This window comes from Pogona vitticeps, chromosome 7 (genome assembly GCF_051106095.1).
Source record: "Pogona vitticeps strain Pit_001003342236 chromosome 7, PviZW2.1, whole genome shotgun sequence".
Lineage (NCBI taxonomy): Eukaryota > Metazoa > Chordata > Lepidosauria > Squamata > Agamidae > Pogona > Pogona vitticeps.
The window spans coordinates 26,960,977-26,984,397 of record NC_135789.1 but is presented as its reverse complement, the minus strand read 5'-3'; the positions used below and the strand labels follow the sequence as shown (position 1 = coordinate 26,984,397).

Here is a 23,421-nt window from a genome sequence, read left to right as displayed (position 1 = left end):
CTGGCAAATTTTGGATTCCCAGCAATGAAGAGAAAGAAACCTTCACAACATTCTCTGCCGGTGACTGTAATATACAAGTTTTATTTGATTGATATAACGCATATGGTTAGATAATTCAGACTGGTGTATAGGATACAGGCCAAAACGGGAGACGCAGAGACCGAAAATATTACAATGGGATTGAAGCTTACCTTAGCGAGGCGTCCAGACTGGAACAGGGCCAGCACCCCAAAAAAGTTGCCAAACAAAGCATTTCTGAAAAGTTTCTGAAAACGACAAGAAACCATAACTGGCTACAAAGCAGTAAGGACAGTTTCAGGCAGGATGAATTGGATTTATTTCAAATTGATTCAAATTTTTTAATTATAATTATATTTTGGAGGATTTAAATCAAAACATCCATTTTTGATTAACATTTTGAATCACTGGACTTGGATGATCCATAGGATTCCTTTCAGATATGCAGTTCTAAAAATATAACACGGGGAAATGCTGCTTTAAGGATGCATTTTGGGGGCGGGGGAGTTGTATGCTTTATTTCACTGCATTTGGAAAAGTTGACATTTCTCAACGACATTGAATCCCACAGCCACCAGCTTCCCATCTTCAACATTTTATTCCAGTTTATAATCCGCTCTGCCACCTTACCTTTTTCACTTTGTGAAGGTCGTATTTTTCTTTGATTTGTTCCAAGACGGTGAGGAGGGGTATTTCCTCAAAAGTCTGCAATACCTGGGGAAAGAGAGGGGAAAACAGAGCGGAGCGCTGGGTTTCGTAATTTGGTGAGCGACTTCAAATTTTAAGTCGAATCAAATCACACCTTAGAAACATAACTTTTGGGGATTCTTTTATTTGTTTGCTTAATTTACTTCCAACACCCCACCTTTTGCCTGAAAAAGGACTCGAAGCAGCTTACATAGTTATAATAAGTATTTAAAGCGAACAACAGAGTATGTACAGCGGTGTCTCGCTTAACGATTGCCTCGTTAAACGACAAAACCGCTTGATGAAGAAGCTTTTGCAATTGCTTTTGTGATCACAAAACGATGTTCCTATGGGGAAAGTTCGCTTAACGATGATCGGGAACTGATTTTTCGCTAAACGACAGTTTAGAAACAGCTGATCAGAGGTTCTAAAATGGCTCCCCGCTGTGCAAAATGGCTCCCCGCTGTGTTTTCAAGACGGATTCCCCGCTTTACAGGCAGCGAAAATGGCCACCCCTATGGAGGATCTTCGCTGGACGGTGAGTTTTCAGCCCATTGGAACACACTGAACCAGTTTCAATGCATTTCAGTGGGCTTTTTCGCAAGACGATGTTTTCGTAAGACAGCGATTTTCGCGGAACGAATTAGCATAGTCTTGCGAGGCACCACTGTAAATACAAAAGAGGATCAAAGCAAGACTACACTAAAAAACGGTGAACAAAAGCAATACCTCCCAGCTGGCATTACATACATGCTGTGCCTTAGTGAAGCGTGGTTACCCATGGAGTTAATGACAGAGGCGAGATTCGAACTAGGGCCCCTCTGATCTGGGTAGCTCAGCCTCACAGGAGCGGTGGTTCCTCTGCAATGTTCAAAGTTCGCCCCAGACGAATACCAACCTGGGCCAAAGCCAAGCTGAATCCAGGACGGGCCGTTTCCCGGGTGGCTCCTAACCCGTCCACCAGCCGCTTCAAGGTGTATTTCAACAGATCGCCATCCTAAAACAAACGATTAAGAGATTCAGATGGGGGTCGGGTTGGTGACCTCTAAATCGAAACATTTTCCGCTTCTCTTTTAAATACTGTCCAGATCGGAACGACAGAAGACAAAACCGCAAGGACACACATAAACCACCTATAAACACATTTTCAAAAAACCTGTTATTCTTCTCAACACAATAACCCACGAATCCTGTCCTTTTTTACACTGTAATGCATCATATTTTGACTTCTCTATCTTTTTTTACATATCATGTGATGAACGATCTTGAATCTCAGTTATCAGGAGAAAAGTGAGCCGCAAATAAAACAGAATAACATTTCATGCTCAACACACCATCTACAATGTTTATTTATTTATTTTCTTTAGCTAGATTGTTTGTAAACATTTAGGTTCATAAATAGAAAGGTAAGCTGTAAGTTTTAAGTTTAAACTTTTAACTTTACAAGGACAGGGTAAGCAGGTAAGCAAGCAAGCAAGCAACTAAGTAAAATAAAGTCCCCATCCATGCATTAAGTAAATAAATAAGTAAACATTAAGTAAATAAATAAACAAAAAGTAAAGCATTCTACTTTGACTTCTCTATCTTTGTTTTACATATCACGTGATGAACCATCTTGAATCTCAGTTATCAGGAAGAAAAGTGAGCCGCAAATAAAACAGAATAAAATTTCATGCTCAACGCCCCATCTACCAGGTGTATTTATTTACTTTAGCTAGATTATTTGTAAACTTTTAAGTTTATTTGCAAACTTTTATTTTTATTATTTGTAAACTTTTAAAAGTTTGCAAATGCAGGGTAAGTTGTAAGTTTTAAACTTTTAAGTTTACAAACGCAGGGCAAGCAGGCAAGCAAGCACGCAACTAAGTCAGATAAAGTTCCCGTCCATGCATTAAGTAAATAAATAAGTAAACAACCAAGTACTGTAAGTAAAAAGATAAGGCAGTAAATAAATAAAATGCCCATCCATGCAGTCAGTCAGTCAGTAAGTAAAAATTCCCCTCCATGCCTCCAGCCCGGGGTTGCATCCCCTCCCGTCCTTCCATTCTTTAAATGGCTAGAAGCGAGGGCGGGCGGGCGTGCCGCTGGCCATGTGCAGAGTGCAGAGTGCCCTTGGCGAGCCCAAGGAGGAGGAATGGAGGGGTGGGGGGTGGAAACTGACCGCCGGGCTCTCCCGCAGGTCTTCGAGGAGCCCCTCGGTGGCCTTGAGGCGGACCCCCTGGTCGGGCTTGGCCAGGTCCCAGAAGAAATCCAGGAACCGCCGGTTTTGACCCAGAAGCCGACCCGGGTGGGCGATCGCGGCCGGGCTGGACGCCTCTGGCCCCCGGGGATGATGATCGCCGCCTTCCTCCTCCTCCGCGGCCATCGCTGGGAAACAACGCACGTGGGGAAGGCGGCAGACACGTGCCAGCCTCCCCTTCCGGGTTAGGAAGCGGGTCCTCCCGGTCGTCGGAAGCGTGGCCGGGCGGGGGGGGGGGAGGGACAAAATAGTGGTGCCCTCGCCTGCCCCCTAGCGTTGACAAGAAAAATGTGTGTGTGGAAAGGTTACTGGCTTCGACTACAACTCCCAGAATCCGGGATTACGGGAGTTGTAGTCCAAGCCAGTAACATTGACACACACCCTCTTCCAGATGGATGTTTTGCCTTCATCTCACGACCTGCAGAGCTTGGACAAAGCTTGCTTGCTTGCTTGCTTGCTTGCTTGCTTGCTTGCTTGCTTATTTATTTATTTATTTATTTATTTATTTATTTATTTATTTATTTATTTATTTATTTATTTATACCCCGCCCATCTAGTCAATTGACTACTCCCCTTAGGGAGGGGGAAAAAAAACAACCCACCAAGAATCAAGAAAAGGAACTTTTTTTAAAAAAATTGTCGTCATGATGTAAAGCCGCCTGGGGTCCTTTGAAGAAGATGGGGTAATAACAGAGGGAAGAAAGAAAGAAACACAAATCATTGACAGAACCCCACATTTAGAATGGCCAAGTCCACTTCTCTCCCCCCCAATGAATTTCCATGGTTGAGTAGCATTCGAACCCAGTCCTCCAGAGTCCTAGTCTGTCACTCTATCTGATTAGGTATCCTAATACCTTTTCATTAAGCCAACATGTGTTGTTGGTTTTTTTTACAAAGGCATCAAAATCTGTGCCAGCTTTCAAAATCACAAATCTGATTTATTTTTATTCATTTTAATCGGGGAGGGAGGCCGGATGTTAACAATTGGGCCGTCTGCATGCTCTTTTAAAATGCAGTTGTGAGGAAGGGTCTAGATACTTCCCGATTAATTTAATCTAGTAATGAGTTTGCTGTTGATCTCTTCACAACCGGGAGTCATGGAACATTTTTATTCTTTCTCCTACAAATCTCTCCGTGTGAGTTATTGAGACCTTAATAGTGGCAGTGAATGAGAAAGGGGGGGGTGGACCGTCTGGGGAACTTGTCGCTATTCTCCTTTGTGAGTCATTGTACTTCTACGGCGTAGCACAAAGCAACTCGAACCAGAAAATCAAAATTCTGCAGTAGTTAATTGCTTTTTTAGAGTTGTTGTTAAGATGGGTGTTAAATAATCATGCTAGTCTGGCCTAGCATGGGTGTTCAACAAATGGGTTAGATGGTCAAGTTGCAGCATCCGCCATAAATCTTAAGTGCCAGCATCGAGACACCAGCTCCGAAGCTTCTCCACCCACAACATTTGCAGGAGGAGGGGGGTTAGCTTGCTGAAGACTTCTGCAAAACTTAAAAACTTGCACATGCTTATGATGTCGCATTCCTAATAACAATAATGTCTTGCGCATGGGAGGCAGGACCATTAAGATACACAGGAATTCGAAATAGACTTTTAAAAAAATCGGCACAATGGCATGAAATAAACGTCTTTCTTTTTTTTTTTCCAGATCCCTCCACTCATTTGCTTTGCTTTTTTGGAAACTGGAACTGACCGGGTATGAATATGAGACTCTACGCAGGGACAGAAAGCATGACGTTTCAACAGCCCTTCTCCTCGTGGGTGAGAAAGGGGGCCTGAGTTGCCTTAAATACGGAGGATAGTTGATTTTTTTTTGGGGGGGGGGACACCATAGATGAGATAAACCGCTAGCCAGCTGAGGGATTCTAGGACCTGCAGTCCTCCCCCAAATCAACTTTTCTTATTTTTCTTTGCATGGTTTCAATCCCTTCTTCTTCTTCTTCTTCCTTTCCAATTTAGAATCACGGAGTCGGAAGGGGCTTCGAAGGCCATCAAGTCCAACCCCCCCTGCTTGAGGCAGGAATCCATATCAAAGCAGATCGAAGGCCTCCAGAGTTGGGGGGTGCTTGCCACCCCCTGAGGTCATGGGTTCTGTTGTCGTGCTGCTCTTACAGTTAGGAAGTTTTTCCTGATCTTCAGCAGAAATTTGGCTTCCTGGAGTTTGAGCCCATGATGACGTGTCCTGCGCTCTGGGATGATGGAGAACAGATCCTGCCCCTTCTCTGTAGGTCTCTGCAAAGGGCTCTCCTCTCTCCCCCCTCAAGTCTTCTTTTCTCAAGGCTCAACATGCCCAGTTCTTCCAGTCCTCCCTCGTGCAAGTCATTGATAAAAATGTTGGGGAGCCCCAAACTTCGGGAACGAGCCTTGTGGTACCCGATGGTTGTTGAAAGGAGATGATTAAATCCTAGCCCCCCCCCCCACGACAAGCCCCGACACCCAGAATGTCTCTCCATCTCTCTTTCCCCATGCCTTGCCTGGGTCATTTTGAACCTCGGTTTACAGTTATTGCTCTCTCTGTGTGTGTGTGTATCCACACCTGTGCAAGTCTGTCTGTCTACAGTACTTGTTATACATATGTGTGTGTGTATACATACATACATACATACATACATACGTACGTACGTACGTACGTACGTACGTACATACGTTATATATATACACACACATATATACATGTATAGATATATATATTTATACATACACACACACAGAGTATACACACACACACACACACACACACACACACACACACACAGAGTGGTGCCTCGCTTAACGGGCGCCCCATTTAACGATGAAATTGCATACCGACAAACTTTTGCTGCACCGATTAACGTCGCTATGCTATATACTATATATTATATACTATATATATACGCACGCACACACACATTCATACACACATATACACGTGTGTGTATTGTCTACAATAATTGCTGTGTGTGTGTCTGTGTGTGTCTGTCTACAGTCATGGCTAGATATGTACAGTATATATATATATATATATATATATATATATATATATATATGTATGTATATAGTGTATGTACTGTATGTCTATGCACATATATGTATATGTGCGTATCTATCTATCCATCTGGCTATCTGTACTGTGTATTATAATTCCCACCCATGCTTTTTGAATCAGGCAATGCCGAGGGCAGCCTTTCCGCCCAGCGCGCAGGCGCAGAGGAGCCCGGCCCCGGCTTCAGGCACCGCGCCGGGCAGCCCTCCGCGCTTGGCCCGCTATATAAGCGGCGCGGGGTCCTGCGGGCGCGCGCTCGCGCTCGGGGAGGCTGAGGCGGCGGCGGCGGCAGGCGGACTGACTGAGGCGGAGCAGCAGTCGCAGCAAGAGCAATGGCGGACTACGACACCTACGACGACCGGGCCTACAGCAGCTTCGGGGGCGGCCGCGGGTGAGTCGGGCGGGGCCTGGTTGCCCTGAGGGAAAGACGAGGGGAGGGGAGGGCGGCGTCCCTCCGCCGACCTAGAAACGCGAGGGAAGGCTTCGGGCCTACCTGAGGGGGGCGGGGTGGGGAGGGGGCGGGAGGGCCCGAGGGGGGGCGGCTCGGCGCGAAGAGGGGGGGGATTGTGATGCCAAAGGATAGTGGGCGGCTTTTAGGAGCCCTCTGGGGAAAAATCGGCTGGAGTTGGGAGGGCGGCCGCGGGTCCTGGTTGGGGGTGGGGGCGGATCGTAAAACCTAGGAGATGGGGAGGATCTTTTGTGGAGGGGGGGATAATTATGGGGAAGGGGGCCTCATAAAATTGTGGCCTGGTTTGAGGTCTCTCCTATTGTCCCAGGAGGCAGCTGTGATGCTTTGAAAGCGGGGGAGGATATTTGGGGAGGGGGATGTTTGGGGTGGATGGGCGGGCTTTATCCTTCCAAAAAGGGAAGCTGCTTCATTTTTTTTCCAGGGGCCCTATCAAGGTATCGACTCTTTCTGCATATTTGGGGTGTTAATAAAGCGTAAGGACCTCTATCGGAGCGTTAGTGGATCGAGTGATGGACCCAGGAGGCCAGGGTTTGAATCCCCGGCTCGGCCATGGAGACTCAAAGGATGGCCTTGGCAAAACCGTGCCTTAAATATATTTCATTCATCTTGAAAGCCTAGTAAGGTCATGATAAGCCAGACTGTACACAGGTGTAGTGTAGTGGGTCGAGTGAGGGATTAAGACTCAAGGGATCTGAGTTCAAGTCACCACTTGGTCATAGAAATTTAACTTATTAGAGAATAACACTGGTAGGCGAAGCATTTAAGAGTGGTTTTACCAACCTTATTAGGGTCATTACACCTTGGCGGTTATGCTGTGTTCTGAAGCGGAGGGAGAAAGAGATTAGGACCCAGGAGACCTGAATTCTGGTCACACTCAGCCATGTGAACTTATGGTGGTACTGATGAAAACGTTCCTTAAACATGTCACCTTGCAACCCGTAGTTAAGATCACTAGAAGTCAGATTATTTGTTTATTTTGTTTATATCCTTTTCCCCAAAGAGATCCAGAAGGACACACGGCATAGGAACAATGCATGTACCACACACAGTGGTAAAATACGGTGTATAAATGATTAAATGCAATAAAACTTAACAGTGTAAATCATTTTGTTTTATGTACGTTAATGTATAAAAATGCAGGCCACGTGTGTAATGGAATTGCAGTTCCTAGCCTCCAAGACAACGTCGGCTTCCGTTCCTTCCTGAATCCCTGCAGGGATGTTATATTTCCCAAGAGGAGAATTCCAGACTATGGTGGCAACAGTTTTTCAGCCAATCTGCTTTGACAGTTGGCAGTTTTAGAAGGGCAATTCCAGATGGCTTTAGCTGGCACGGGAGCCCATATGGGAAGAGGCGGTCCAGTAGCTACGTAGATCTAAAGTCATGTAGGACTTTAAAGGTAGTAACTAACACCTTGAACTGAACCTGGGTAATGCAAAATGCCCAATTAAAGCTCATAGCTAGAAGGTTTCTGTAATACAGAAGGTGTCTGGGCTTGGGAATTGTCACTTTATGCAGGAAGGAGGCAGCAGTGCTAAAACTACAGGAAGAAGATGGGAGTTAGAAGAATAAATATGGGATATATTTGGGGTATTTATAAACTTCATATGCTAGATGGTGCTGAAAATCAGCCTGGGCCTTGAATCATCACAGTAGAGGCTTTAGTTAATTTATGTAATTAGTTTTCTCCACACCCATCTAGTGGCCAGGCCACTGCTACTTGTCATGCCAGGGTTGTTGTTGATGGGCCTAAATGGTGTGTCCTGCAATGGTTTAGAGGAGCAACAGGATAAACATTTGTGGGGTAAATAAAAGTTAGAAGAAGAGACCTCTCTCTTTAATTCACTAGGGGAGTTGAAGTTGCCCTCTTAGGTAGGGAGATGCTGTGATTTCAGGGATGGAGGCTATGGGAAGAATGGTCAGCGTTTGGCTTGCAGAGATGAATAGTATCCTAGCAAGGAAATAACATAGAAAGGAAAAGAGGCAGGAATGGTGTGTAAATAAATCTTGCGGGCAGAAGAGTCATCATTAGGGTCTGGGCTGGGGAACTGTTATTGATTAGAAGAACACTACGAATCTCTTGTTTTTATGACTTTGATGTATGGTGCGGTGTTTTGTTTTTCTTGGCAAGATAATCATGTTGGAGTATTTGAAGAAGAAAATTTTGTATAAGAGTTTTAGCCCCAAGTTGGGTTTTATTGTGTGAGCAAGAGGATTGAAATACAAATGAGAGTTCCTATGACAAGAAGGAATAATGTTGAGATGCAGAAGAGCTGATGAAAGTTGTGCTTCTCCTATGCCCTGTTAAATAGAATTTGATTTTAAAAAAGGAAAATTTATAAGAGCGGGCTATGCTGAAAAGCGGTCAGTGTCAGGGCAGAGTATAAAATCTCAATTTCGCAGTTTATTTTCTGGTGGGCAGTGATTGGTAAAGGTTGATTTTTTCCCCAAGCAAAAAGGGGGTAAGATATTCCCCTTCATGTATTTCAGATAGTACAGTTTAGCAAGCAGTGTTAGAAAAACAGTATGGAATAAATCACATTTAACTCAGTGGGAGCTTGAACGAAGGTTTAAAGGATTTGCCTGTCGGGCAATAGATCAATACAGAAAAAGGAACCTCATAGAATAACAGTGTAAGCAGAAGCCAGTCCTTGGTTATTGGACAAACACCAGTAAAATGTTACGGGTTTTAATATAATAGAAGCTCGTTTTGGGGATCTATAAACATAAGGCAAGAAAATCTGAATAAGTTTGTGTTGCATAAATCCATGTTTATTTATATCGCTTTTGTTGTTATGTGCTTCCATGTCACCTCCACCTTACGGCGACCCTATGAAATTGTCATGGCTTTTTAGGTGACCTTTTATTTGCTGATTTATTTATACACCTATTTAGTTTTAGTAATAACGTTAAGGCAACGACTAGGAGTGATGGGCAAAGGAAAGCTTGCAGATGTGGGTAGCGCGCATCAGGTGTTGAAGAACTGCAGTTCTGTGGGCGTTTTTTGCCGCTGGCTGTGCTGGCTCGGGATCATGGGATTTGCAGTCAAACATCTGGAGGACTGCGCTTTTACCCACCTGTGTACACGCTATAAGTAGTTTTAATGTCCGTCGCCCAACAAGCGACACATGAAATGTGTTTACAAGGCATTATTCCCCACTAGGGACCTGTAAATGTTTCTGCTACAAGGCATCGCTTGCCTCTCTTATCATCTTCCACCTTAGCATTGTATCTTGATACAGAACTGTTTATGACTGTCTTTCGAAGAGGCTGGTATGTGTGACCTGTCCAGGAATGCTACACATTTATCACAAAAGGCTGCTTTATAGCCTCTGTTTTGGTGCCTCCTGATCTCAGTCGTGTTATGGGTAATAAATGGTCTTTCTCTCTCTACCACCCAGCATGTCTGCAAAGATCGTACTTCCCCCCATCAGAATGTTGCATCCTACCTGTTTCCCAAAGAACCTGCAATCTGAACTTTGATAATTGGGCAGAAGAAAAGAAAGTCCTTTTATTAAAAGGAAGAGCATATAGTTAAAGTCAAAGTTATGGAATTAATTGAACTGGAAATTGTATGGAGTGATTTAGTATGGGGAAATGAAATATGGGTCAGAAGAGACAGAGGCAGTAGGGACTTGCTTGTCAAGCTCAAAGCCAGTACGCTGTGCCTAGCAACCTTCTAGCCACTTAGTACCTCGTGCTAAGTCTATGGAGGGCAACCCAGGACATCGTTGAGACTGGGGAGCTCCCTGGTTTAAAAAAGACAAGGGAGTGGAATCATTAAAATGCTTGTTTCTGTTCTTGGGGCCTTTAAGAGTAGCATATATTTGCATGAGGTAGAGTCAGTCCTCTAGGGTCCCTCCATCCCCCCCCCAAACTAAAATGAAGGTGGAAGTGCTCATCCAGGCGAAATATTTTTTTTGAAATGGCTCAAAATAAATGTTTCTAGGCCCACTGCAACCCGTGCCAGCAGCTGGGGCAAAGATTTGGCCCCTCAAAGTTGCCTACACCTGCACTAGTTCATTTCTAGGAAGGATTGTGTTGCCTTCTAAGCCTTTTCCCTGGAAGACTGCTGCGGAAATTTTTTCCCCCCTAATGTTTGAGTCTCTTTATCATACAATGTTTCCAGTCCATTTTTCAGTCATCTGAAGCTGTCTTCTCCATACCTCTTTGAGAACCTTAATGTGAACAAAGCCAAATAACATCAGATATAGTAATACAGAGGCCTGCAGTGACACTTGGAAGGTCTGTAGCTTATCATTTCCCCCAAGCCACTGTTAGGGCATCCTTTTGACTCGAATTGTTGGGCACAGATCGCCACTTGTTAGGCATCCTTTTGCTTCAAAGCATCAGACCTTGCACATGTTTTTAGCCTTTGTCAGGGATTGGCACATGGGCAAGTAACTGTTTCCTGTTGAAAAGAACAGTCCTGGTGAAACTCTGTTTCCCGTGTAAGATAACAAGATATTGCATCTGCCTGTAAAGGAGTGAAAGGAATATACTGTGGACTGTTGCCTGTAATGCTCAATCTTGCTGTGGAAAGGAAATATTTATTAAATGGAGGATGTTTTTATTGTATGGTGGGTTCAGGGCTGGTTACAGGCGGTATAAAGTGGCGGGCCATAATTAAGATATTAAAAGTCTTAATAGTTTACTGGTATCAGTATGCTGATATCGTATTTATGGGCAAGGATATAGCCTGATACCTTGAACTGGACAAGATAGTTGCCTCTCCCTTTGTGTTTTTAAATGCTGGTGGCATAGTGCAGAGGTCGTCAACCCCCCCCCCCCCGGTCCGCGGCCCGGTGTCCCATGACCTGAGCTGGACCGGGCTGCAGAGACAGACCTCTTTACTCTTACTTCCTTCTTGTTTCATAGGGTTTAAGGTGTCACTTACATTTTCTAGCAAGGAAGTGAACCCCATCCTGAAAATATAGCTGTACTCTTTCTGTAATCGCATAGCAGTTGTTTTCAAAGCAGAAAAGGAGGCAAATAGAGTTTCAATTTTCAGCTCTTCGAATGGGGTCCATTTTCCTTACTTTGATCTGCTCGTGGTGGTGGTTTCCTGGCAGGGAACTAGGCTGAGAGGTGAGCCTCACACTTTATTTCTCTGTCCTTATTCATTGGAGAATGCAAAATTCATGACTAATAGCTATTCAGTGGCCAAAGAGGTCATGGACGTTCTGAATATATTTAGGCTATAGACTTCAAGACTGACACTCAGCACAATACTGACTTCCTTTTGCCCTGGACAGTTACATATGTCCTTGGCCATCATTTGTCTTGAACCTACAGGTAGAAAATTGTCCTTCCTAGGACTGGTGATAGCATGTTCCATCAAGTGGTTATGCTGAATTAGAGATGGCAGAATTCATCAAACCTACCTATGGTTTGAGGTAATAAAAAAAAACCAGGCAAGACTGAAATACTCAGCTGCTGCAGATGAGTCAGCTTTCCTGGGCCCTTAGCTTTCAGGGTGCATAAGACAACTGATTTACTGCACTTCTGTAAATATGAGTATCTCCCAATCATGAGTCCATACTGTGCATACCACTAATTGTATCTGTAGAGTACCCATGATGTGCACTTTAGTGTACATTACTGGACATGGAGATTATTAGGTCTCAGCAGTTCTTCTGGTTATTACTGTTAAGTTGCTGGTCTCCCTATTTCTACACTCGGAGAAACAGAATTTTTTTTGTTGGTTATCTTGACTTCTTCCTTGAAGAAGAGATTGAGGTCCAGTTTTCACGTGGATGCAGAGGAATCTCAGTGCAATGAGATTCCAAAAATAGCCAAGAATGAAAAATGTTATGAGTAATGGTCGTTGTGGGTTTTTCGGGCTCTTTGGCCGTGTTCTGAAGGTGGTTCTTCCTGACGTTTCACCAGTCTCTGTGGCTGGCATCTTCAGAGGACTGGAGCAGGAACTCTGTCCATGCTGACAGACAGCCAGACAGGCGGTCTGGCTGGCAGGCTGCAGTTCCGGATGGAGGGTGCAAGAGGCTCTGTCTTGGGGGAGAGCCAGTGAGAGAGGCAAGGCTTTTTTTTACTCTTGACAGCAGAGGACGTGTGGGCGCTTCGGGGGGGAGGCAAGGCGGGGGCCACAAACTATTGTTGGGCAGGTCGCAAATGGCCCCCGGGCCGCATGTTTGAGACCCCTGGTGTAGATACTTATCTGTTGCTCCTAAGATTAGAATCCTAGAGTAAGAAGGGATCTTGGCAACCATTCAGTCTAACCCCTTGTTAAATGCAGATTCTGCAACACCAGATATATTTACAGCAGTCTCTGACTGGTGACTGTCTGGTCTATGCTTAGAGAGTACCAGTGAAGGGCCGCCCAGCACCTCCTGAAATCTGCCCCCACCCCCAATTGAATCCAGTTCTGGCGCTGGGAACAACAGAACATCAACCAGCTCTACCCTCCGTGTGACCGCTCTTTAACTGTGTGCAGGTTTCTGCCTTGAGTCTATTCCCTTCTTCTCCGAGCTAAACATGTTCTGCTTGTCTACAGTATTATATCTGTCTTCTACCTTTCCTCCTGTGAGCACAGGGGTGGTGGTACATGGTTCTACTTTCTCCTCGTAGTAGACCAGGTTGTTGTGCATTTGGCATAATTGCTTCACAAATTCCAAACTTTGTAGACAATTTGATTCATCTGTGGATTGCGGAGGCCTTTGAAAAATACTTAATGGCATAAAGGACAATTACAGCCTCGGGACTGTTGGGCTAGTGAGATATTTATAATTTCTTGTTTATTTTCATGTAGTTTTGTTTGTCCTGCTTATCCTCAAGCTGCTCTGGAAGACTTCTTTTGAGGCAAAAGATGTATAATATTGTTGTTGTTGTTTAGTTTTGTCCGATTCTTCGTGACCCCATGGACCAGGGCACACCAGGCCCTCCTGTCTTCCACAGCCTCCCGGAGGTTTGTCAAATTCATGTTTGTCGCTTCGATGACACTGTCCAACCATCTCGTCCTCTGTCGTCCCCTTCTCCTCCTGCCCTCGCACTTTCCCAACATCAGGGTGTTTTCCAAGGAGTCTTCTCTTCTCATGAGGTGGCCAAAGCTTTTGAACCTCAGCTTCAGGTTCTGTCCTTCCAGTGAGCCCTCAGGGTTGATTTCCTTCAGAATGGATAGGTTTGTTCTCCTTGCAGTCCAGGGGACTCTCATAAATGTAACTCAGATGATTTCCCCCTACCAGACTGTAAACTATACACTGCTCACTCCATTGACTTCACACATGTTGATAACCATAAGGAAGCTGTCTGTTAAAAAGCTGGACCACCATTACCTGATCTTCTCAGGAACTCCTGAAGCTTGAGATAAATTCCAGATTTGGCTTGAACACCATCCGAGAAAAACCAAGAATTTGCAAGGCTGTATTTCTTGGAATTGCTTGGGGATTGGTGGCCTGTGCTGTGTTGCTGGACAGTTGAGACCTTGACTTCCAGAAAAGACTTCTCAAGAATTGTATTTTGAGGTCAGTGGCTATTGGTAAGGACGTGATTGTGCTAAGGTACATTTTGCCCCAATGCAGAATACACTATATACATCTATCTTTATTTTTCCACAGATGCGTTTGTCTTGTTATGAACTGGGGCCTAAGCAAATAAAAAACAGTTACACAAGCTTGTGTTGAAGGAAAAGGCAAATTTCTGTCCCCACAGGGCTTCCCCGAGTGCTTCCATTTATGATAGAAGGTGTGTACGAACTGCTTGAGGAGTTCTGCCTTCATTCACATTCTTGATTTTTCTTTCCAGAATAACCTACACACAATTTGAGGTGTTAGCGTGTCGTAATCTTAGGACTTGGTCTCTTTAATATTTGCCTGGCCAGGTGTTACCGAATATGATTTTGCCGCTCCCTTGGTTGTTGTTTTTCCTTATCCCATGAACAATGATTGATTGTGATTCTGGCACGTCAGGTTTTTAAACGTCACACCATCTTATTGGGAGAAAAGGTAGTTCATTTTCTTAGTCCTCGGTTTCAAAACGGAGCCCTTGTCGAACTCATTGTCATTCCACTGGGGTTACTTCTTGTCTGGACCTGCTGCTGCGTCCTCAGGGAAATTTGTGAGCTGTTGTGTATGTCGGAAGCCAGCGACAGTCGGAGCGTGGAGGGGTTACTTTTCTGGTCTTCATCTCCCAGAACATCCCAGCCAGTGTGGTCGTAGTGTGGTGTATTCCAGGACTTGTATTGCAAGAATAATTTAGCAGGCTCTGAAACAATGTGATGTGGCGTATTGCGCTGGGATCTTGTTCAGTGTGATAATAGGGAGAAACGGGAAGAAGAAAGCTAGCTGGTCTCAGACCCCACAGATTAGGTGAGTGTTTATACCACTTAAAGGGAAATTGGCTGACCAAGCCGTTGTGGTTTTGGTTTTATCACAGCTTATAATGCCCTATACCCAGAAAGAACACAGGAAGAGCCCTACAAGGTTGAATAAAAGACCTATCTAGTCCAGCATCCTGTTTCTCCTGGTGGTAAGTGAGAAGCCCCAGTTTGAAGCTCACAGGCAGGATGTGAACATGGAGAATCCCCTCCTGATGGTGTTTCCCTGCAACATGGATTCGGAAGCAGGTGGCTCCCGATGGAAATACAACAGACAGTACCTCCTACCCCAAGACATGAGGGCTGTGTGTCAGAAATTCTCCGCTTGGATTCTAAACTGCTACTCTTCACTTCAGCTTAAATTCCATCGGCCACTTGCGTTGGATGAGCAACAGGTGACCAAGGTGTTGCTCTGCCATAGCGTCATTTTCACTCAACCTCAGTTTCCCATCAGTTTCTAGAGAAAGAGCTGCATGTGAGGAAAGTGGCCTGAGCTTGCTTTGGATATTGTGTAGCATTGCAGAGTCACCTTTTCAACTTCTACAAGTTTTTTCATTGTGTGCACTTTGTGTGTTTTTAATGCATTGGTGCTGTTTTAGCAACACAGGATCCGTGTGCCTTTTAAGTACTTTTTTTAAATCATGTTTTGAGACGCCTCGGTTTCAATAAGAAAGGTGGACAGGATGTGAGTAAAATAACCAAATAAATAAAAGCATTTGTTTGCCCAAGACTCAAGAGTCTATTTATGTACGTGTACTTCAGGTAGGGTTGTTTTTCCCCCCAAAGTGGGCCACAGATACCATTTCTTGATTGTCCGAGGAGCCCTCCACCACGGGTTGTAACCCTGTCCTCGTCAACAGGTCTCGTGGAGGGTCTGGCCTTGGCCCACGGAAACAGAAAGAACTTCCAACAGAACCTCCCTTCACAGCATACGTGGGCAACCTCCCTTTCAACACAGTCCAAGGCGACATCGATGCAATCTTCAAAGATCTCAGTGTACGCAGCGTACGGCTAGTCAGAGACAAAGAGACAGATAAATTTAAAGGTAGGTACTCTTGTGTATTCTTTGCATTGATAACTTGGGAGTGAGCGGCATCCGTCTTAGCCTAGAGCATGGCCTGTTGAGTTCTTGGAGGGGGGTGGGTGCCTTTTCCTGCCCCAGCCACCTGCCAGGAGCACGCCACCCCTTCCAAGTGAAACAGGAAATGACTGGAAGGTCACTTCCTGTTTGGGAAAAACACTGATTTGATTTGGGAATCAAACCAGTATTTTAGTGGCTGAACGCAGCTCCGGGAGGTAAAATGCTGGGTACGAGGCACTTGGTTTTATAGGAAAGTTGCATCTTCCAGGAGGCACGATTCTCCAGGTTTTTGGAGTAGTTCACATTTTTCAAAAACAAAGAGGGAAGGGGGAGGTTCAAGGAGCACAGAAGCCGCCGGTGAAATTCACGTAGGTGGCGTGAGTCCCAGCTAGTAGCAGACTAGGTGTGCTAGCAGCAGACGTGTGTATTGATTTATTGTTGCCGTGTAGCTAAAACAGAACAACTGAACAAGGAGGAAGAATTGACATGCTCTGAGGTTATCACAAGGCTTGCAGAAGTAGAAATATGTTGAGGTGGAGAATCTGAGATACCCCTCTGCTTCCACAAGGAGCAGCGCGTGCCATTCCTGCCCACAGGAAGCCACGCAGAGCAAGGCAGAAGCTGCCAGCATGTAGCGTAGGCTAAACTGTGCTTAAAAGCAATGCACTGTTTTGAGCAACATTATAACACATAAAGCAACTTGACTTGAAGCCCTGGTGTGAAAATTAAAGCATTGCCTACAAACAGAAGAGATTGGGTTAGATCTGTGCCACTGGCCAGGACAGACCTTGCTTGGTTTCCAAAAAGGTAACGATGTGTTGACTAGAGAACATGTGCGTCTCCCCAGAGTTTTGGGAAGCCTTGGAAAAAGACATCTCAAAGCCACCCGCCTGTCCTCCGCATGTTACGGCACCCAGAGAAGAAAGGGCTTGTTCTGGTGATGATTGAGGAGGCTTGAGTGAGATTACGGTTTAGGCCCTTTAGGTTTATTTGTGTATTGTGCTCCCAGTTTCCCTTAATTTCCCTGTGGCATTTGAGGGGACAAAGGGGCAAAGGTCAGGCTCGGCAGGGATGCTACATGGCAGTACTTTGGAAACAGGATCAATGGGTCACCCCGTTTAAGGTTCTGACCTGCCCCCAGTCCTGGTATGACTCTTTTGCCTTTAATATATTATGGCCTGGATCTTGCATCAGGTGGGGTTTGTCCACTTTTTTGCCGGAAAACCAGCCTTCCTTAATTTCATTTCACGAATGCCGTATCTTATTCCCGGTCAGGGAGCTCAAGGCACCCAAAGGGGTCTTCCACTTATTTATTTATTCATTTTCCTTTCATGCTTTTATAGGATTTTGTTACGTAGAATTTGATGAAGTTGAATCGCTTAAAGAAGCTCTGACATACGACGGAGCAGTAAGTACACTACTCCTTAAAACAAAAACTGGAAAATAGTTGCAATTCTTTCTGGAACCTCCTCTACAAGCTGTGATCTTGTTCTCTCTCTTTTTTTTTCTTCCTGCGCCGTAGCTGTTAGGCGACCGGTCGCTCCGAGTGGACATAGCCGAAGGCAGGAAGCAAGATAAGGGTGGCTTCGGTTTCAGAAAAGGTGGCGGCCCAGACGACAGAGGTGATGTTTCAGACAATGGCTTTTATGCAGTGCTGACAAGGGTTGCTTGTCTTTGGGGCCTCCGGAGCAGACCGTGTGTCTGTAACAGGATGCGCCAAAACCGATGTATCTCTCCAAACATTCCCGGATGATGCAAGTTGTTTGAAGGGTGATGGAGCAGAAGAGCTGGCACACACAGCACAGGGTCAGTCAAATGAATGGGCTAGTAGTCACGTGAGGTCCTGAGGCTTTCATGGGAGAGAAGACCCTCCATGTAGACCAAAGAGACAGAGCGAAGAGATCTTTTGTTAGTTGTAGAATCACCAATTTGGAAAAGGCAAGATCCAATGAGTCATGGTTTTAAGAGCCATATTTTTCAGCATCCGGGATCTTCCAGGGGCTGTGCCAGCATCCAAATACCCTTCTGCTTCCCCCACATCCCAGGTGACAAAATTTTGCTTTGTGAGAACAAAAAACAGTGAGGTGGTTGTTACATATAAATGGCAGTCACATTCCCAGAAGCACGAATCTCCCTGGTGGGTCCCCCATTTTTTTCAAGGATTTTTGTTCCCCTGATTCCTGGGGACTCCAGAGACCAGCTGTGTGGACAAGAGCTGATGGGAGTTGTAGTGTGGCATTTGGGAGGGCCGCAGTTTGCGTGCCTGCTTCTGAAGAATGTAGGGTTAACAAGGTAAGAGAATTCGGTATCTCTTGAGACTCCAATCTCTAAAATCAGAATGAACAGGTACGTCACTACGAGTAGTCTTCAAAAGCGTGACCCTGATACGCCTCACTGAGCAATGCAGGGCTGTTGATTCAGCTTAATCTCTGCTTCTGCTGCCGTCCCAGCTGTTCAAGAGAAGCTACATGTCCCATGGGCAGGTGTGGCAGGGCCTATCCGTGTGATTTCTTTATGTGCCTTGTTCTGCCACACAGTGGAGACCTTGCAGGCTTGGGTGGTTCTGATCTGGAGAGGAGACAGACTTTTACGAGATCAATTTTCATTCTTCCTAAAATGCAGAGATCTTCCAATTGGATAGTGGCTGGGGAACGGAGGAATCATGTCCTGGGATGTATAAAAACCTGTTCATCCTTTACGCTAGATCAGCACTTCTGTCATGGTCCCCCTAAAACTGGCCATAGAAGCAACCAGCTCTTCTTAAACATATGAAGACTTCCCAGGCTAGGAGAGTGACAGAGCGTGTTGTCTTGTGGCAGGTTTTTCCATGCTCCTGAATTCTGGTTTCGCCTTAAAAGTCCAAGCCATTGGTGATTAAGCCTTCCAGAGCCTCCTGCTCTGCACGCTGCCTGCCTCTGTTCTAAATTCTGTTGCGAAGCATGGCACTTTGTAGGCAGCTGTGCAAGCTCAGAAGCGCTCCTCCCTGACACCTTCATTCACACCGATGGCTCGACTATAGACGCCCTCCCCTTTTACTTAGCTCGTGGCACCGATGGAGCTGCTGATGCTTTAAAAGGTGGTGCAGGTTGTAGTCGATCGACTCAAAAGGAGTCGCCTCTCTCCTGGCCTAACTCAGCCTGGATTCTTAGACATGCTGAAGTTCTGCCTTATTATGTGGCTGCCTTTGATGGGTCATGAGGCTGGATGTTCTGAATAGCAGGATGGTGGCCCAAGGGGTATTGTCTCCTGCTGCAGAAAAGGTGCCGTTTTTCCTAAGCTGTGCCTACCCTTGTTGTTGGAAGCAGCTTCACGGGGGCTCAGCTTGAGGATACACTTCTTTTGAATATTTGCACTTCCTGAAGATGCTGGCGTGTTGTGGATCTCCTCATCGCAGCCGTCTCCGATCAGAATCCGGTGGCCTCCCTTCCTTGAGGATAAAACATGCCGTGCTTTCCAAGGGCTTCGGGTGCAAAAACTCGCCTCTTAGTTTAGTCTCATTTTCCTGCACAGTACGGTTGCCTTAAGCTAGGAGGACACAAAAGATTGCACCAAGCCGAGAGCGCCCTGGGATTTCCACCCTTGACAGTGGAACCTTCCGGAACTTCCCGCCTTCCCCATTGACCCGTTCTTGCAATGTGGCTTTCTTTTCAGGCATGGGCGGAGGTCCGCGGGAACCCCGAGGAGGTGGATGGGATTCCAGAGATGACTTCAATTCTGGTAGCAGTATTTCTACTTAATGTTTCTGAAATCTTTTCCAGCCTCTTCCTTTTAAAAAAAATAAAATAAAACTTCCTTAGGCAGATGGTAACGAGGCAGTCTGGTTGTCTAATAAGGTGGATTTACAGAACAATGTCTGGGTGATCTTTCATTTCTGAAGATGGGGGTCAAGGTCACAAATGTGGGTTTTCTCTTTCCATGGGGGAGTTTCAGCTTCTAAACACAGCTGTGTTGGGGCTGGGCAAAGGTTGGGTTTCCTGAAGACCAGAGGTATATAAGCGTATTTAAATGTCAAGTATACTCACAAGAAGCTTCACTTGCTCTGGATTGTGAAATCCCAAGTTACTCCTCTGTGCCATCTTTCAGAGTTTATGTCCATCTATCTCCCCTCTGACCATGCCTTGCACAAGCCCAGCAGATATTTCTCAGAGTGAGTGTGTGTCCCCTTAGCTGCCTCTTTCCTTCTCCTGTTTATTGCCATGCAAGACGCTAGGGAGCGGAATGGATTTTCTGCAATCCAACCTTCTACGTCTCCACCTCTCACAGACAAGGGACCTGGGAATATAAGCCGAGTCTAGCCGCCGTATCCATGGCAGGCGTTAGGGTTGCGTCCAGGTACCAAGCAAGCTAGTGAGTCTCACTCTTAACTAATGCTGGAGATGCTGCATGGTGGGGGGTTGTGGATGTGATACGTCAAATTGTTCTCAAGGGCTTTGTGCCTTCCTCTCTTCTCCCTCTCCTGTTGAAGCAGAACAGCATTTTATCTTCAGATTTCTCTTCTTTCTTTTGGGTCAGCCAGTTTTCAGTCTTAACTTCCACCACCGTGAGGTCGAGAGATGAGTCTAAATAAAAAATGGGATTTCTTAGCGTCCTTTTACAGACATCAGTTGAGTACGGATTATTCTGCTAGCTAGGAGATGGATCCCGGATCAGTCGTAGGAAGCAAAGGAGGAATAGCACGAATGTGTAGCTTATTTGTGATGCATGCCTTCTGTTTCGGGAAACGGTGGACTGAAATCCCTCAAAAGGGGAGAGTTGCATTAATTTCAGATGGTAGGAGCTGCATTCAGACTTCCATGTCACTCTTTGATTCCTTTACACATTGGGTTCCCCAATAAAAATGCTGCCTTGGTTTGATACAGCAATTCCAAAGCAGGCAGAATTTAAGCCAAGCTAGTTATGTATGCACGTGTTAAGAGGAATATTGTTATTTAATATTCTAATAGCAGAGCTGTGAGATCCGCAATAACCAAGTGGTTCTGTTCACCAGAGGACTGTCTGGGAAGGAGAAGAGAGTAGTGATGGGGTTGTGGAAGAGAGAGGAGTATTTCCTTCCAGTATCCAGAAGTATAAAATATCAGAGTGTCTTTTCCTCACCTCCGAACAAACTCTGTTTTAGCTGAACGCTCGGGTGTGTTGTTGAGCTGCTGCCTGTCCAGGTCTCAGAACTTCGCTCCGCAGCACGCTTCCCTCTGTGAGCCAGGCTTTCCCCCCAATGGGTGGGCAGACAAGCAAGATGGCTCATGGCGGCTGCTGTGTCTCTTTTGGCAGGCTTCCGAGACGATGACTTCCTAGGTGGTCGAGGCCGGACACGTCCTGGCGATCGGCGAGGCGGCGGCCCTGCAATGGGGGGCACTGGCCGCTTCCGAGATGGCCCTCCCCTGCGTGGATCTTCCATGGATTTCAGAGAGCCAACAGAAGGTAGGCGAACAGTCCCCTCCTCCTGAGCTGAGGTGGGCAAAGCATTTTTGTGACATCTTTTCCAATGACGTCTGCCTTTAAAATCACTCTATTATCCATGTCCTCCCAAAGGGTCCTATCATTAACACAGTGCACTTATTTATTGTAGGCCCCCCGTATCCACTGGGGATTGGTTCCAAGCCCCCTCCCAATGGATACTGAAAATGGTTAATAATAGTGAATGCAAGAGAAAGAGAGCATGGTAAAGGTGGTGAGACAAAAAATCACATGTATTACCAGAACCAGCCACTAGAGAGTGCCAGAGATGCTATGTATTCTTCACTAACAAGTATTCATAGCATGGCCTCTTTCTCCCTCTAGTGGCTGGTTCTGGTAATACATGTGAAAATAGGTGTTTTTTTTCCTTGAATTTTTTATTTTCATGTTTTCAGACTGTGGATAAATGAAACTGTGGATACTGATCCTATGGTTATGGAGTCCTACACTATTTATTTAAAATGCTTTTACCTCTCCTTCCATCACAAAGAGCTGCTATTTAAAGCTAAGAAGAATGATTGTAAAGAAGCTGCTTACATCATTGAAAGGCAACGTTATGAGCCTGCTCTCACATTGCCCTGTCTCTTGTCCCGCAGAAGAACGGGCCCAGCGGCCTCGACTCCAGCTCAAGCCCCGGACGGTCGACACCCCCCTCAACCAAGTAGCCAACCCCAACTCGGCGATCTTTGGCGGCGCCAAGCCCCGGGAGGAAGTCGTAAAGACCGAGCAAGACTGAGCCCGAGGCTGGGGTTTGGGGGCCGGGGGGCTCAGAAGTGGGCAACGGGGATGGGGGGTGGGGGGGGAAGAACAGGATCGTGGGAGGGGGCCGGGTGGGGGTGGGGGGGAGAAAAAACTGCAAAGACCGCCCAGAGCGTCTAACTATGGTCAGAACGTGAACCCTGCGGCCACCGTTGCTACCACCTTGGCACATCATCCTCCTCAAAACCAAAATGGAAACAAAAAAGCAAACCAGAGCTTGTGAATGCATGTCAGCTGTTAACAAGTGGTTTTTAGTACGTTCTTGGCTTCGCTGTATCTAGTGCCTGCATTGTCTTCTGTTTTCCCCCCCACACCCCGACGCCCGCGGCCCATACGTAGGCTCCGGCCAATAAACCGCTGCTCTCCTCCGTGGACGTGGCGTTCTTTCACCCGCGGGGGCTGCCTCCTCCTTTTCTTTTTTTCCTTCCCGTCTTTCTTCCTCCCCTCGCCCACGGTTTAAATTTCCGCCCTGCTCCACGGGACTCCCTCCCAGTGTCTGCGGCGTTTCTCTGTCCGCCTCCTATCCCTTTCTCCGTTGGCCCCTGAACTTTGGGGGGGGGGGAAGCCCCAGCCCCGCCAAGGACATCTTTGAATCGTAGAGTGCAGTCCCTTTAGATCTAGGTTACGTGACATAAGAGTTGACTAGTGCTACCCCTTTTAGCCATCAGGCATGTTGGAATATATTTAATCAGTTTTTTCTCCCCACCTCGGGTAGCAAAAGGAGGTGTAAAACAGCCACGAGAGCAAGGGGAAGGCGCCTGCCTCGGTGGCCGTGGTACCACCCAGGCTTCTCTCTGAAGCTCAGGTTCCACGTTTAGGCCCTTAACCTGAGAATGGCAGATTTGGTCCTCTGCCTTTTCATGTCTTGGTCTCCATCATCCTCACTGGCGCTCACTGGTCGGTGCTATATAAATTTGTGCCTCCTGTAGCACCCTGTACACACTCTCTCTCCCCCCCAGTGGTTTTGTTTTCTTTTTCTTTTTTTACATGTTTGCTAACAGCTTTTAAGCTATCTTCTGGAGCCATTAAAAGGTTTTACCTCCTCCTCTTGGAAGGGAGCGGGGGGGCGAGGGAGAGGGTTTGCTTTGAAGGAAAGGCTGTCGATAACTTTTCTACTTCCCGGCCTTTGGTTTTGCCTCTGTGTTGCTTTTGCTTTTACAGTTTAACCTTTCAGACGGAGATGCAAAAGGGCTAAGCTGTCTCTTCGCCCGGCTTGGTGTCTTCGGCCTGGTTTAATTGCCTTTATTAATAGACAGCAGCGCCCTTCGCCTCCTTATCCCTGAGAAATTTCTGCTGAAAGAGATTTGGTTTGATGACGTGAGTGATTTGTGGGAAGGGAACACCGAATCGTTA

General features: G+C 46.0%; 2 protein-coding genes across 2 annotated transcripts in view; one reads left to right on the top strand and one right to left on the bottom strand.

Moving 5' to 3' along the window:
- Positions 1 to 3,107, bottom strand: part of MYBBP1A (MYB binding protein 1a) — a 32,220-nt gene extending 29,113 nt beyond the window's left edge. The window contains exons 1-4 of the mRNA XM_020812141.3: positions 2,867 to 3,107; positions 1,604 to 1,702; positions 649 to 732; positions 192 to 266 (exon numbers count right to left, since the gene is read on the bottom strand). Coding sequence (XP_020667800.3) covers positions 192 to 266; positions 649 to 732; positions 1,604 to 1,702; positions 2,867 to 3,070 — 462 coding nt within the window. The 5' untranslated portion in view covers positions 3,071 to 3,107. The remainder of the gene's footprint in view (positions 1 to 191; positions 267 to 648; positions 733 to 1,603; positions 1,703 to 2,866) is intronic.
- Positions 3,108 to 6,213: 3,106 nt separating this feature from the next.
- EIF4H (eukaryotic translation initiation factor 4H) lies at positions 6,214 to 22,625 on the top strand. The gene is made up of 7 exons (XM_072978445.2): positions 6,214 to 6,367; positions 15,635 to 15,819; positions 17,199 to 17,263; positions 17,378 to 17,477; positions 19,507 to 19,572; positions 21,124 to 21,273; positions 21,906 to 22,625. Exons 1-7 carry the CDS (start codon positions 6,309 to 6,311, stop codon positions 22,043 to 22,045), a joined length of 765 nt encoding a protein of 254 aa, XP_072834546.1. The 5' UTR covers positions 6,214 to 6,308; the 3' UTR covers positions 22,046 to 22,625.
- Positions 22,626 to 23,421: the final 796 nt, after the last annotated feature.

Bases quoted from the DNA above. Each gene is read 5' to 3' on its own strand.
- EIF4H (XM_072978445.2), top strand. From the start codon at position 6,309: ATGGCGGACTACGACACCTACGACGACCGGGCCTACAGCAGCTTCGGG. The intron at 17,478-19,506 runs GTGATGTTTCAG...CTTTCTTTTCAG, and splicing joins TGGCGGCCCAGACGACAGAG to GCATGGGCGGAGGTCCGCGG. The intron at 21,274-21,905 runs GTAGGCGAACAG...CTTGTCCCGCAG, and splicing joins TTTCAGAGAGCCAACAGAAG to AAGAACGGGCCCAGCGGCCT.